The following is a 15,291-nucleotide window of genomic DNA, read 5'->3' on the forward strand; positions in this document are numbered from 1 at the left end:
CAGTTCGCGAAGCATTGGCCAGAAGGGCCTTTGCGTTCGCGAGATACCGTACGCGTTCGCGAAGGTATACCCCTACCCCCCCCCCCCCCGACCTTCACGTTCGCGAGCCGCTTGCCGCATTTGTGTAGAGTATCTTCTGCCTCCCCCAGGTCCCTGCCAAAATGGCCTTCGCGTTCGCGATAGCCAGGTCGCGTTCGCTAAGGGTAATGCCCCCAACGCTCCGCGTTCGCGACCTGTGTCTCGCGTTCGCGTAGAAAGAGTTCTCCCTCAGACAAATTTACTCTTCGCGTTCGCGGGATTTGCTTCGCAAACGCGAAGAAGGATACACCTGTGTACCTACAACAGCAAAAAAACAGAAATCTAAGTCCAAAACACCACGTGGCCTATCCGAAACTCACCCGAGCCCTCGGGGCTCCAAACCAAGCATGCACACAAGTCTAACAACATCATACGGACTTGCTCGTGCGATCAAATCGCCAAAATAACATCTAAAAATACAGATTTAGCATCAAAATCAATGAAATTCTCAAGAACACTTAAAGTTTCTATCTTCACAATCGAGGGTCCGAATCACGCCATATAAACTCCGTTTCTCACCAAATTTCACAGACATGACTTAAATACCATATTAAACATGTACCGGGCTCCGGAACCAAAATACGGGCCCGTTACCAACAAGATAAAGCATTATTAAATTTCTAAAAATAATTATATTTTCAGTTTAACAATTTTCTTCAAAAATTCATTTCTCGGACTAGGGACCTCGGAATTAAATTCTGGGCATACGCCCAAGTCCCATATTTTTTTACGAACCCTCCGGGACCGTCGAATCACGAGTCTGGGTCCGTTTACTCAAAATATTGACCGAAGTCAACTTAAATTAATTTTAAAGGCAAAACTTAATATTTTTCTCAAATTTTCACATAAAGGCTTTGCGAAACTGCGCCCGGACTGCGCACGCAAATCGAGGAGAAAGAAAATGAGGTTTTGAAGACCTCGGAACCCCGAATTGGGTTCTAAAATACGAGATGACCTTTTGGGTCATCACAGTGGGCGACTATTTATATTAATTCTTCAATGAAAAAGATAAGACGCGGCATGTGTGAGCATACTAGAAATAGAACCCACTTGTCACTTTTCGTCCTATTTTTGAGAAATACTCACTATCCTAGAGTATCAAATTTCACAAGCATGGGCTGAAAAGTGACTATTTGTTGAATTTAGGGTAGAGGCAGGGCCTGGAAAATGTATTTGTTATAACAGTTGTTTCTATCATTGTTGTGTCCTGCAGATGATCGTTTATCCATGTGTGGAGCTTAGGTTGCAAGTTGCAAAGAGTGTACTTTGCTCCTCATTGTCCGGAAGCAGGGGCGTATCTAACTTTATGATAACAGGTTTATCTCAACTCAATACTTTTGACACGGAACTATAATTTATGTATAAACATTTATTAATATTGCAAATAATAGATATAAACTCATAACTTTATAAATATAATGAATTCGACACTAAATGGCTTAGAGATTGAATCCATAGAATTTAAATCCTGAATTCACCTCTATCCGGAATTCTGTGCTTGTTTAGAACATTCTAAATTGAGTACCGAGAACCGTATTTAATGTCCCATCAAAAATGACCATTTTCGGAAGAAATAGATAGTAAAGATCTCATTGCATGCAATCCTAAAGGTTAGTCGGTAACCGGAGAAGCCTGATTTACTGTTGGCTTTGCTGCAAATATCAGTTTATTTTAAGAAATGTTTTTTACTCTGGGTGAAAATCAATTTGTGTTTGGCTAATTAATTTGAAAAACACTTCTGAGCAGCAATTAATGTTTGGCCAAGCTTTTAAAAACTACTTCTAAGTGTATTTTTTTCAAAAATATTTTTCAAAAAAGTACTTTTGAAGAGGACCTACTTTTTTCTGCTTCTCTAAAACTGTTTCTGCTTCTGCTCAAAAACACTTTTTTTTTCTTCTAATAACTTAGCCAAACACTTCAACTTTTAAAAAAAAGTATTTTTTTTTTTAAAAAAAGTACTTTTGGATCTGGAGAAGCTTGGCCAAACAGGCTATGAGATAGAAACAAATAGTGCCAAGTGAAATTTATGCATGCTATGGGAGACAATTTTCATGTCATGCGTCAGCTCTCCAACCCTCCATTCAAGAGGTTATAAGAAACATGCTCATTGCCAAGAGAAAATTAGAGAAACCACACAATGAAAATGCATCACGTCAATAATTGGATACTTCAGTTACTGTTCTGCTTATTTTCTTTCTTTTCACGGCTGCTGCAGAAATTTAAGTTCTTACTTCTTCCACCTAACAAAAGGAAAGGGATATGAAGTGCGATAAAGCAAGCGTTTAACTAATATAATAAAAGATGACCACTGAAAGTTGCTATTTTTGGGGTATACCCCAGCTAATCAAACGTTTGAGTAATGTTTCGTTAGAATCTGCAAGATTATTGAATGGTTTTCAGCACCCAGGCAGTAGAGGGACAGATGCAAGAAGCCTACATCTATAAGATAAATGGGTTGATCTATGAGATAAATGGACTGAGATTTGCCTATCTTCAACAGTTAATTCTGACTGAGACCTTAGAGCTCACCATCCCATAGCTCTTCAAGTGTTCTGTACTGGCCATAAGTCTCGTGAACAAATGAAGTGCCTCTCAGCAGCCTTGCCTGCATAATGTTCAACAGTAATGTCAATAATCCATGAACTGCATCCAGTAAAGTTCTTAGTGAAAATATCTAGTAAGGCTTTATATAGCCACTTATCTCAACCATCAAGGAAGTTAAGTATGAGTCTTGAGAGGCAATATACCAGTACAAAGGTCCTCTGTTTTCTTTTGGTACCGAGGGAAGGGGATGGTTGTCTAACTAGCACATGGAAGTATATGGCCATGCATATTAGGCGTTCATTTGTCGCTATGAGTCTATCACTACTAAGAGGTATCAAAGCATCTATTCATAAATTATATGAATGTCACTACTAAAGATATCAAAGACTCATGACTAAAAGTATAACAGCCACTCCGAATGCACAATGCAAGTCTCATTCGTATTTCCTTCTCTATAGTCCTTTCTTCATATTTTTTTCCTAGGAACATGGATTTCTATCTACACTTTCAACAGTTAATTCTGACTGAGAAATTTGTCGCTATGAGTCTATCACTACCAATTTCTAGGTCCATCTTCACTTTCAAATTTTAAATCAATATAATAAAGAGATAACAAATTTACAATTCAATCTCAGTAATATCAAAAGAAATTGCCATTACCATGAAAGGATTTACCTGTGGAATTTCAGAGAACTTGGCAAACAAGTCATCAGGTATATACCAGTCCAATACATCAAGATTCTCTTTGATCCGTGCTTCATGTGTGCTCTTAGGAAGTACACTCTGACCCATCTGAATGCCCCAACGAAGACAAACCTGAGCAGGAGTCTTGCCCAATTTCTCAGCAACTGAGATTACAGCTGGCTGCTTTAGTACATCACTTTTAAGCCATGTTGTACCTGGAGAACCAAGCGGCGAATAGGCCTGAAATGAAAAGGATGTCAGAAAGGAGTAAAAACAAAAACAACTCATTGTCAATCTACTCATGAAATGACATACGATTAGTCAATAGATACCAACAACCACAATCATGGAACAAATTAATTCATCCCCTGCAAACAGTTGCTCATAGAAATCAAACGGAAAATGGAAATGGGAACAAAATCTAATGAAAAGTTGACCACAATGTACATGAGAACTAGAAGTGCTTTAGGAATGAACTCACAGAGAGGTGGACTCCCTTGGATTTACAGAACTCCCGCAATTTGGCTTGTTGCCATGAAGGATGGCACTCCACCTGGTTCACAGCAGGAGGAACACGAGCTACTTGCAAAAGATCTCCCAGTTTCTTAGTAGAGAAATTGCTAACACCAATAGCTCTGGCCTTCCCTGAATCATAAAGTTTTTCCATTGCTTTCCATGTGCTAGGTATGTTGGTTGGCATAAGGTTTTCAGGTTTAAAGTCAGTCGAACCAGGCTTCATACTGACAGGCCAATGCATCTACAGAAACCACATAACCAGAAAGACAAAACGGAGGAAATAAAATAAAATAAGCCTCAGTTTATTTAATAGAACAACACCATTTAATACGAAAAAAACAAAGAAACAGGTAAATCACTTAAATTTGGCAATTTAATGAACCCTCTTTTGATGTTAAAATTTTTTTAAAGACACGTAGAAGTCCAATGGTATAGTTCTCAGGGGTATCACGGCAGCTCTTAAATTCAGGGGCATCTACTTAAGGGAACAGTGTGCGGATATTGCAGCAGATGCTTCTAAGAAGTATATATCATATTAATCTAGAGATATGGCTTTGAACTAGTTGGCAACATTAGAAACACTAGTAGAAAAAAGCTTCTTGCTTTGCAATACTTACAAGGTACAGATCAACGTAGTCCAGCTGCAAGTCTTCAAGAGTTTTGTTTAGTGCCACTGGTACATCTTCAGGTGCATGATCAGTGTTCCTACAAAAGTTAATACCACCTGAATGTATGAGTATCCTAAAACACTATGGAGACCACAATGATGAAAAAACACAGGCCCCACCAGCACCGCTATTGGTAAAAGCCAGCTTAAAAGTAATAATTTAATTATCAAGCTATCAGGAAACATATGTCATAAAAGAGGGAACTGAACAATGCTAAACAAAGAAAAACAATGCTAAACAAAAGAGTGATGGTTAACAATTGATGAGAATAACTCCAACAAATGGAAAGATATTGACTCAGCATATTTAAATTTTAGGGCGAGGAACAAGGAGGTAAGTTATTATAGGAATGTTTGGATTAATTACCAGAGTTTGGATGTAACGAAGAGCTCTTCCCTCTTGACAACACCATCTTTAAACAGCCTCTTCAAAACTTCACCAATCTTTGAGGAAAAAAAAATAGACAAGAAGATATATTTAGTGACAGGTTAATGTAGAAACCAGACCATGTTTTCTAACGAAATGAAACTAGGTTTCAACCAGATAGAATAAATCAGACCGGAAAAATGTTAACAATAGATTGATCTGGAAAAGAATGATAAGCATTGATCACCTTTCCCTAGGTGAAAGATGAAGTCCAACAACTTCAAAGATTGACACTAGATTTTTCCACAAGACCTAAATATTGCATATTGCAGGCAACACTTGCAAATAGCAGAATGTCTATCAGCTAATGACACTAATAGGGCACTTACAGTGCCATGTCAATGACTATTTTGCATATAACTGATTTTTCAGATCTTAACATAACAACCATAACTTCAAGCCACACAGCAGCAATATTTTAGGAACAGTAAACAAGATATGTAAAAGCCTCATTAACACTTGGAATTGAGCTTTGTAAGTGATAACTTAATAAGCCCCTCTATCACGCCGTCTCAGTGCAAGACATCGGTTGGTTGCAAAACCACCATGTTAAATAAGTGTCCCTCCCAAATGGAACCTTTGACGAGATAGTCATACAGTTTGACATGATCCCTAGCTCGCCAACAGATTATTATCCACATTTTTGTCCCTAAAAAGAATCCGGCCCCTATAAAAAGGGGGGTGTTGTAGATATAGCATAAATAAATAAACGTGTCACTTCTATAACAATTTAAGCCTTTAGATGAGAAAATCACACATTTCAATTCTTTGAAAAGCTTCATATGATTTAAGCCAAATTACCTCCTTTTCATTCTTGTAAATTCGAGCACAATCAATATGCCGGTAGCCCCCCTGTAACAAAAAGAAGAGGAGAATAATTAGGTCTAAATTGCGCCCCAATACTAAAATCACTAAGTTGTAAGTGACACTTCAAAGTGGTTGATTTCTTAGGATTATTCCAAAGTTACTTTAGTAGCAACATGAGTTCTTAACATCTATGTTGCCCATTATGAGTAAGAACTACGATACGGAAAATAGTTCTCCAGAAGAACAATGCACCCCCTATATATTTCCATAAACTCAAATAAGAGCTTTAAGACCCCCACACACAATTTCAGCATATGTGGGAAGGCATATTTCCTTCACTTTTTTACCACATTTGAATGGGATACCAAGGTTATCATTTACAATTACTCTAGAAAAGAAAATATTAAAGGCAAAAAGCATTCAGAAAATGAATCTCTACTTCTGAATCTAACCACCAAAGGTAAAACTTCTACTCATTGTCTTCAAATTCTCTCTGCCCTCGATACTACCTATTTAATCTTCTTGCACCTAAAAGACTTAGAAATTTAGCACTATTTCCAATTCCTACATAGTACTCCCTCTATCACTTTTTATGTTGCACACTTTCCTTTTTAGTTTGTCCCCATAATAATGATACCTTTCTATATTTCGAAACAATGTAACTTTAAACTTCTCATTTTCCCCTTAATGAGATAATTTATAGTCACACAAATGTATATGACTTGTTTTAGATCACAAATTTCAAAAGTTTTTTCCTAAAATAATTCATAACATCAAAATAAACAAAAATTAACAAGTGATTAGCACTATTTTTGATAAGGATCGTTTGCGCTGTGTTTTAAAAGCGGAAGCCGTTTTCTATATGATGGAATAGGCGTTAGCTCCAAGGAACAGGATATAAGTCTATCAAAGTATATTTTTGACATATTTAAAAAACAGAACATAAATAATGTACAAAATTCAAAAGTGAAGATATTAAAAATTAATCAAAATAAGATTATTTAAATCACAAAATAAAATCCTACTTACGTTACATATAGTCAAGAAAAGCTTTAAACAAAAAAACGTCCTGAGTCGCAAAATACGTAAAGCAGGCACATAAACAAATTCCTATATCAAACATTAGCTGCAGAATTTCTACTTCGTTAGATCGAGTAACAAAAACTATAGATGAGTATCAACTTTTTAATTCATAAAATTAAATCTACATAGACAGAAACTAAAATTCACTCACATATACACAGATATGTGGTGAGAGAGAGTGAGCATACCTTGATAGCAATCTCAACGGCTTGGCCGACGACGCCAGGATCGGACTGCCACGTTCCCAAACCCACTGACGGCATCTTAGCACCAGTGTTCAACTCAAAGTATCGAATTGCCGCCGCCATTGATACAACAGAGGAGGAAAATTGAAAAGACGAGAGTGAAATGTATTTGTACACAGCAAAAACACAGTCACAGAGCAATGCGAAATTGCGAATTGCATTTTGCTCTCCTCCTCTCCTTTTATATAAGCGATAGAATCGTGCGTCAATTACAGCTAGTCCCTCGAGATACTGCCACGTGACTTATCATCATACCGTGATCTTGGAACACATTGATCAAGCCGGTAATATTTGCGAAAGTTTGAGGGTCTTTAAGTCTTTTTGCTATAAAAAAATTCCTGGCATTAGACGGTAGCATCCAAATAATTTGGAGGTGTAAATCGATTTGAATATGTCATGTTTGACCCGGCATTTGCTTTTCTATTTATTTACATAAATAAAATAAAAATAAAAATACCTCCTCTTTTCAATTTATGCGATACACTTTGATTTAGCGGAGTTAAGAAAAAGATACTTTGAAACTTATGTTCTTTAAAGCACAAGGGTAAAAGCTTAGTGGAGCCATAATATTTATGTGTATAAAAATTTCTCATTAAGAGTGAAATGGTCAAAATAAAAAATTAAAATTAATATCTCAAAATAAATAAATATGTCATTCTTTTTGGTCGGACTAATAAGAATATATCATATAAATTAAAACGAAGGAGTATCAACTTAATAATCATAATCAAGAAGCTATTACGTTAATTATAAGTTTATAACCGAGTAATCATAATTCAACTGAACTGTGAAGCGTAAGTGAAACTTTGAGAATAACAGCAATGATAGTTTAGTGCTGCTATTGATTTTTTGACCCCGACTATGAAAGTGTTGAAAAAAAAGGTCTCATGCTAGAAATTTAAATTTGTTGGACAGGATTTTTTTCGTTTTCTTTATCGCCAGAATTTTAAAGCACATAGCAATAACGGTGATCAAGAGGATTTTATCACAAATCTTGAGGAATCATAAAAAAATTTCACTATTGAAGCTGAAAATTTTTGTGATCATTGTAGACAATAAATTTGCGTCGAGAAAATAAAATCAAAACCGAAAATATCGCAACAATCGTAGTATTTGATTTCGAATATTTGAGTGTACAATCTCTATGAATCCTCTGATTCTTCCTTCCAATAGTAAATAAATTCAAGGGCCTTTGAGCTTGATCTTGAATCTATATTTGCTTCCACGAACGATGATCTTGTTCTTGAGCTTGAGCTTGAGCTTGATTGCTTGAACTTGATCTTGATTCGTTCTTTGTTCTTGAGCTTGAGCTTGAGCTTGATTGCTTGAACTTGATCTTGATTCGTTCTTCGTTCATGAGCTTGAACTTGATTTCTTGAACTTGAACTTGATTGCTTGAAACTTGAAACTTGTAGAGAAATTTGCAGCGTTTGATCCACGAGCTCTCTCTTGCTTCTTGTTATAACTTCTGGTGTCTTTTCTGAGTTATGAAGACCCCTATTTATAGTTGTGGAAGGGAGGAGTCATGATAAGAACAAACTCTTTCCGACCAATCAAAATGAAGTGTGACATGGCCGCATTTGATTGGCCAGAACATGTCACTTGCACACGTGGCACGATTTCATTAGCCTTTCAGTGTGACTGGTCATGCCTTGTCATTTTGACATGTGGCATGATCCTATTGGCTCTTCTGCTTGACCTGGCGCGCCACATCATTTTTACGTGGCACTAAACTGGGCCTTTAGGAAGATATCATCTTGGGCTTAATGAAGTGGGCTTATCACTTTAGCCCTATTAAATGGGCTAGCCCAATGGATTAAAACTTATTTATTTAATCCATACATGTTGGACTTACATAATTAATCCAATTATATTAGCCCATAATATTTATTTGGACCAATATATCTTGAATTTAAAATATAGTCCAAATTAATTTATGAATTTCATCCCGTAAATTTTATACGCCTACAATCATCATAATTTTTAGTGCTTTAAAATTCTTGCGCTGAAAATTCTAGTGATTGTCAGAATTTTTAGTGCTTTTAAAAATTTGGCATTAAAAGTTTTGGTGACCGTCAGAATTTTTTGTTAAAATATCATGGTATAGCCAGTTTTCACACTGGTCAATGAAAAATAGCCAGCGTTTATCAAGTCAATGAAAAATAGCCACTATTTTGCTGCAATAGGGACCGGTCCAGTATAATATACGGGAGTTCTGGTGCATTTGTGTACGAACTCCAGCATATTATGCTGGACCGGTATACTTTGCTAACTCCTGTAAAATTTGCGGGAGACTGGAGCACCAGTGCTCCAAACTCCAGTATATTATACTGGACAATTATACTTGCTGGAACTCCCGTAAAATTTGCGGGAGTTCCAGCATAATTATGCTTGAATTCCCGTAAAATTTGCAGGAGTTCCAGCATAGTTATCCTGGAACTCCTGTAAAATTTACGGGAGTTCAAGCATACTTATGCTGGAACTCCCGTAAAATTTGCGGGCGTATTTTTCCGGATTTTGAACAGTGTTTTCGCTCAGATTTAAAGTGGCTAAATTTCGATGACTTTTGAAACTTGGCTATTTTTCAACGACCAGTGGTAAATCTGGCTATTTTTGAATTTCTCCCGAATTTTTTATGCTATAAAATTCTGTCTATTTTCCCAATAGTATTTTTTTTTAGTGGGATCCAAATATAAACAGTGATCTAAAAAGAATTCATCCGGTGCAATTTACAACATGGAAATGGCCCGACTAATTTTTAGTTTTAGACTTTTAGATGTCCAGTTAATACTACACTAATATACGTACCCGCGCGATACGCGGATTGTTTCAAAGAAAAAAATAATATAGTAAAAATATGTCTTTAAAATGGATTAGACCACCTGAAGAAGCAAAAATTTGTCTGAACTTATAATTAGAAAAAAACAAAGAACAGTTATACATATATGTGTAATCCACAGTAATTAAGAAATCACCTTTTGTTGTGGCTTATTTTGGATAAGAAGTATATGAGAATATGAGCAAGTTAGTCGCGTTTGTTGAAGATACAAACGACGACTTACATGGATAATTAAGATCTTGGAAACACCCAATCCTTGTTAGCATAATTTATATAACAGTTTTAAGTGTTAGATAAAATGCTTACATTAAAAATATTAATTCTCATCAAGATTTTATGTCACTTACAAACATACCATTGATGTTGTTGCAATAAAAAACACCTTCATCAGAAGCTACATGTTCCTTTACGGCTGAGGCAAAGTTCTCTGTTCCATACTTAAGGTTATTTTTTATGACCTGTAGAAATAAATGTATGTACAGACTATTAGATGAAATAATAAGCACAACATTTGGTACTCTTAGTGAAACAAAAGAATGTGAAATGTTAGAAGATTTACGAAAAATACGTCGTCTTTATTGTTGCATGTGAATCAACCCTCAACCACACATACATAATTGTATAAAAAGATGGCAACATTTATTACATCCATTCTAACTACTATTGTTGTTGAAAGTCCAATTAAGGAAAATTATCTAAATTAGAAACATCTCCATTGAATTTATACAACAAAGATATTTTTTTTAGCTGCAGCTTTTAAAAAAAATACATTTATCACCTAACGATAACAGTCTTAATTAGATCGTATTGTTTTATAACTTGACCACTCTCTGCTTGTTTGAGGCAAGATAAATGCGGAGACCTAATTTTTTTGACCGGTCTAGTAAACGACAACCGCAACTATCAGACTCAACATATCAGATGGCTTTATTAGACATATGATTCGGATTCAGTCTCCGTTAAAATTTGTAGTTTTCTTTATAAAATAAAGATTTCATTAAAGGGCATCCCTGGCTCTTAAATTAAGTTAGAGCCCACAAAATACAAAAATTGAATTATATCATTTACATCACAAAAATTGTTCCAACCAAACAAATTTGATGTCTCCGTTAAAATTTGTAGGTCAAGTGTTGAGATGTAGCTGGAGGCTAAAAGAGGACAAACCGCATAAAAACCCTCAATGGGGAGTTAAAATTTTGACTTTATTTGTATTTTATTACAACAGTCTCCAGGAGGGAATTCATTCTCCAGTTTTTTTAAGTAGAATACTGAATTACAGATCAGCTGCATTAAGATTTATCTCAATTGGACTACTGTAGCTCTAACCCATGAACTTTCAAAACATTTGACAAACTAAACCACTGGTGAAAAGTCTAAAGAGCGGATCAATTTTAAATAAAAATGCCTTGCAATCAAGTAATCCCAAAAAATGCTTCCCTTCAAGTAATCCCAGAAGAGTAATGTGCCAAAATGGGAAAAAAGAATACCTAGTTGTACAGAATACCTAGTTGTACATTTTCCAAACTACTACTATATCCATATCCTTTCTGCCCCATACACTTATTCAATCATACAAATTTATATATATAAGAATCTAATGAATAAATGCAGACACCAACCTAGCGTGAAAGCTAAAAACTGAGTAGCCGTGGTATATGCGATTTCGCAATTTCAAGCTTAATTCTACTACGGATCTCCGAATAACACTCAGAACACACTCCTAAGTCCCAAATCGCCTAACGAAACTCTTTGAATCACCTAAGTCCCATAATATATATTACTAACTACTCAGAGATATGTAACCATCTACTTTTGTTTATATAGATTCTCTATGAAAGTCAAAAATGGTGATGGCCTAGATAATGGAGAAGACACCATAGAGATAACTGTTTATGAGTACTTCACTAAACAATGTAACATAGAAATTGCATATTTTCTTAGTCAGGGGATCACGACCACTGTCAGCTCTCTTCTAAACGTGCTTCTACCTCCCTCCTTTTATAAGTGCATTCGCTAGGAAATATGTTAGTCCAACAAATGAATCTTTTTAAGACACGCAACACACACAAACAGAAATATAATATGCACTTTGTCCATCTCCATTTTTCAGCAGAAACATTCCATTCCAAGAATTAAAAATTTCAGCAGAAGCACTCCGTTCTATGGTTTCAGACCTTTAGCAAGCAGAAAGAATTCTGTATAAAAAATGCAAGGAAATGTGTTCTACTCCAACGTCTACTGTCGAAGTGATTTTCAATTGTAACAGCACTCCATCAATTACTATTCTCAGATTAGCACTTCATTACCTGTTGAAGGCGATCCATTGTTCTGAGTGGCCTGGAAAATTCATATTCGTGCAAATCTACGATTTAACTGAAGTGATTAACTGCAAATATAGATGTAAAATTTAATAAATAAAAGTACTTCCCTATGATTAAAAAACAATTAAGTTATAACATGATATATCAAAGTAAATTAAATTTAGAAGAATGTTTACCTCATCCAATTTTTTGTTTGTCCATAGTATGACCAACTATATACTGAGTATGTACATTGACGGGCTGCTCATTCATACTTATTAAAAACTTCTATTCTCTAAATTTCGGAAAACTTCCTTATACACTACATTTGTAGCTTCATTTGTTATTTTTCCATCTCCGTCATAACATATGATCTTCAACCCTTTTCTGCTTGTTACTCTTGAAAGTGCCACGTATAGTTGTCCATGAGTAAATACAGGCTTCTTCAAAAATAATCCCACATTAGATAATGACTGACCTTGGCTTTTATTGATGGTCATGGCAAACGATACAATGACTGAAAATTGCCTTCTTTGGAACTTAAAAGGAATTCTTGCATCAGATGGAGTAAGTGTCATTCTTGATATAAAAACTTTGTCTCCAGCCATTTTTCCTGATAATACTTTGGCTTCAAGTACCCGATTTCCAAGCCTTGTGATGATCAATCTTGTACCATTGCATAATCCTGATGATTGATCTATATTTCTTAACAACATCACAGGAACACCTACCTTCAAAGTGATAGAGTGATTTGGAATACCTGAACATTTAATACTATTTAGGAATTCAGGTGTATGTACATGTTCCAAAGATGTAAATGCATGATCAGACATGCAAATTGTATCAGAACTTAAATATGACTTATCCCGACTATTGTTGAGAGAAACCATGTAATCATTCACCGATTCCACCATCTGAAGAGTTGGCGCAAGAATTGCTCTTTCTTGAAGGTATTTTATATCTGTGAAATGTCTCAAGAAATCAGAATATGTACTTTCTACAATTCCAGATATTGGATCATCACAATTATGTATGAGAAGATCATTGGGTATTTCTACTTTGGCAATGCCATCCATGGAACATCCAATATTTCCATCACTTATTGCCAAAATCCATCAGAAAACTGTTTTAAATCATCCAAATCAGCACCAGATGTATTTTCTTGCAATCTCATATTTGTTGTTAGCTTTAAAACTTGACAGTGGGGCCACAAATATGAAGAATTTAGAGTTGCTTCAATAATCTCTTGCCTAGTGCCTTTTGTAATTACAGGCAAGATTTGTCTGAAGTCACCTCCAAGAACAATTGTTTTACCTCCAAATGGTCTATCTAAATTTGATGGTTATAGAGACCTGGAGCAAAAGTCAACAACTTGAGGAAGATTTGAATTGATCCAATGTTTCGACGTGTGCCAAGTGTTCCTCACCGAATATTTTTCTGCAGCTTAAATGTAATTTTTATGAGTTTAGTAATTGTATAGAGACATTGTATTTCAAAGTAAGTAGACATAACCTCGATATCGGTGTGCTCTAAATAATTGCATGACGACGACGACAGGCTTATCATTGGACTCATTCAAATATGGCTTGATCTGTTCCACAAAGTCTCCCCAAAGAGTTGCAGAAATGTTGTTGCTCCTACAATTATTATAAGGTTAAGCATAGGAATCGAAATAAAGAATTGTTGAAACATTTACTTAGTTGAATAAATCGTGGCGAGCTTACTCATAATCTTGTATCTCAATGTTCGTGTACATGCGAATGTTATCATCTTGCTTGATGTACTCTACGTCCTCATAATGCACAACTTCGCCAATGACATCTACAAAGCAAGGAAATATGTGCAAAATTAGTAAGCATTATAGACAATATAAATGAAGATTGTATAAGAATTAAAAAATTTTATGATATAATTTCATGGAGGTTCTTTAAATGCTTTTCCTGATAACTGGTATTCAACAGTATCTCCTATTAATAAATGTCACTAATATCTCACTGATGTTTCCATAACTGCAGATAGAACTTGAACACAATCAAGTATTACTTGTAGAAGGAAGCATCAAAATATTGTTTCTCGTTGGTGGTCATTACGTTCTTAATCAACTATCTACCTTTTAGCTGTTGAATACCAATTATCATGTTAACAGTTAAAATGACGGTTTTGATGCAGAGACTACACAGGGGCGGCTCAACTATAGTAGGGGCCTAAAGCCAAAATTATTTATGAGGCCTAATCCTTTTTAATGAAATTTCATATGTATTTTAGCTAAAATTATATCTGTAGAACTTTATGTTCCTCTTGTCTGCCTCACAACTTCGATAGCACTTTATACCTATTATTTTTGAAATACTGAGATATTAAAGTTACACAAAAATATATTCTACTTCACTTATAATAAGATCCTTCAATAAAGAATGTAGTTTTGAACATTATTCTTATTGAGTAAATTGTTCCTTCTCATCTAAGAGATTCAATGAGATTAGTTTCATGAACGTGTTATATCCAGATAGCGAGCACAAAGTTTGGAGACTCTGGAAGCTAACTGTGCCACAAATAATAAGAATGTTGGTCCTTGAATTCTGTTAGATGACCTTTGTGATACTTCTTCTGCCTTCTCACCATACTTCTCACTTAGCACTCATATAACAAATAAGTAAAAGTAAATTGAAAATGAAAAAGAAGAGAAAAATTTAATTACCGAATAGCTCAATATTGTCAAACTCCAGGGGATTTGACAACTGCTCATAGGTTCTAAATTTGAAGATACACATGTTGAAAAATGGATCATGTATTTGCTCGACAGTGGTCTTATGGGTGAACATCAACTTAAACTTGTGGTCTTTGATCTTCAGCTTCATATTATTTGGACAAACAACGAAATTCTTCATGATGTACAAACCCATTTCCTTAATTTGTTGTTTGAACCTATGGATAAAAGGCCTGCCAATATTTGCGTGAATGTGGTCGCCCTAAAAAAAATAGTCTATTAGTTAAAACGACCAAGTTATTTAGTATATGACTGTAATATACTTATGGATATGTTAACTTTATGCATATATATAATATGTAAAACAATACCTTTTCATCCATCAAAATAATCT

The 15,291-nt window shown here is 35.2% G+C and overlaps 2 protein-coding genes across 2 annotated transcripts; both read right to left on the reverse strand.

Annotated features, from left to right (window-relative positions):
• LOC109229463 (aldo-keto reductase family 4 member C10-like) lies at window positions 2,233-7,213 on the reverse strand. Its single transcript, XM_019394907.1, has 7 exons — window positions 6,995-7,213; window positions 5,718-5,768; window positions 4,857-4,933; window positions 4,440-4,527; window positions 3,788-4,063; window positions 3,298-3,546; window positions 2,233-2,683 (listed from the first exon to the last, which is right to left on the reverse strand). Exons 1-7 carry the CDS (start codon window positions 7,112-7,114, stop codon window positions 2,597-2,599), a joined length of 948 nt encoding a protein of 315 aa, XP_019250452.1. The 5' UTR covers window positions 7,115-7,213; the 3' UTR covers window positions 2,233-2,596.
• Window positions 12,469-13,266, reverse strand: LOC109230249 (ATP-dependent DNA helicase PIF1-like). Its single transcript, XM_019395769.1, has one exon. The coding sequence runs from the start codon at window positions 13,264-13,266 to the stop codon at window positions 12,469-12,471; it is 798 nt and encodes a 265-aa protein (XP_019251314.1).

This window comes from Nicotiana attenuata, chromosome 7, assembly GCF_001879085.1.
Source record: "Nicotiana attenuata strain UT chromosome 7, NIATTr2, whole genome shotgun sequence".
In the NCBI taxonomy this organism is placed as follows: Eukaryota; Viridiplantae; Streptophyta; class Magnoliopsida; order Solanales; family Solanaceae; genus Nicotiana; species Nicotiana attenuata.

Coding starts and splice junctions, on each gene's coding strand:
- LOC109230249 (XM_019395769.1), bottom strand. CDS start 13,266: ATGGATGGCATTGCCAAAGTAGAAATACCCAATGATCTTCTCATACAT.
- LOC109229463 (XM_019394907.1), bottom strand. CDS start 7,114: ATGGCGGCGGCAATTCGATACTTTGAGTTGAACACTGGTGCTAAGATG. Junction 5,769..6,994: donor CCGTTGAGATTGCTATCAAG/GTATGCTCACTC, acceptor TTTTTGTTACAG/GGGGGCTACCGGCATATTGA. Junction 3,547..3,787: donor CCAAGGGAGTCCACCTCTCT/GTGAGTTCATTC, acceptor TTTTCATTTCAG/GCCTATTCGCCGCTTGGTTC.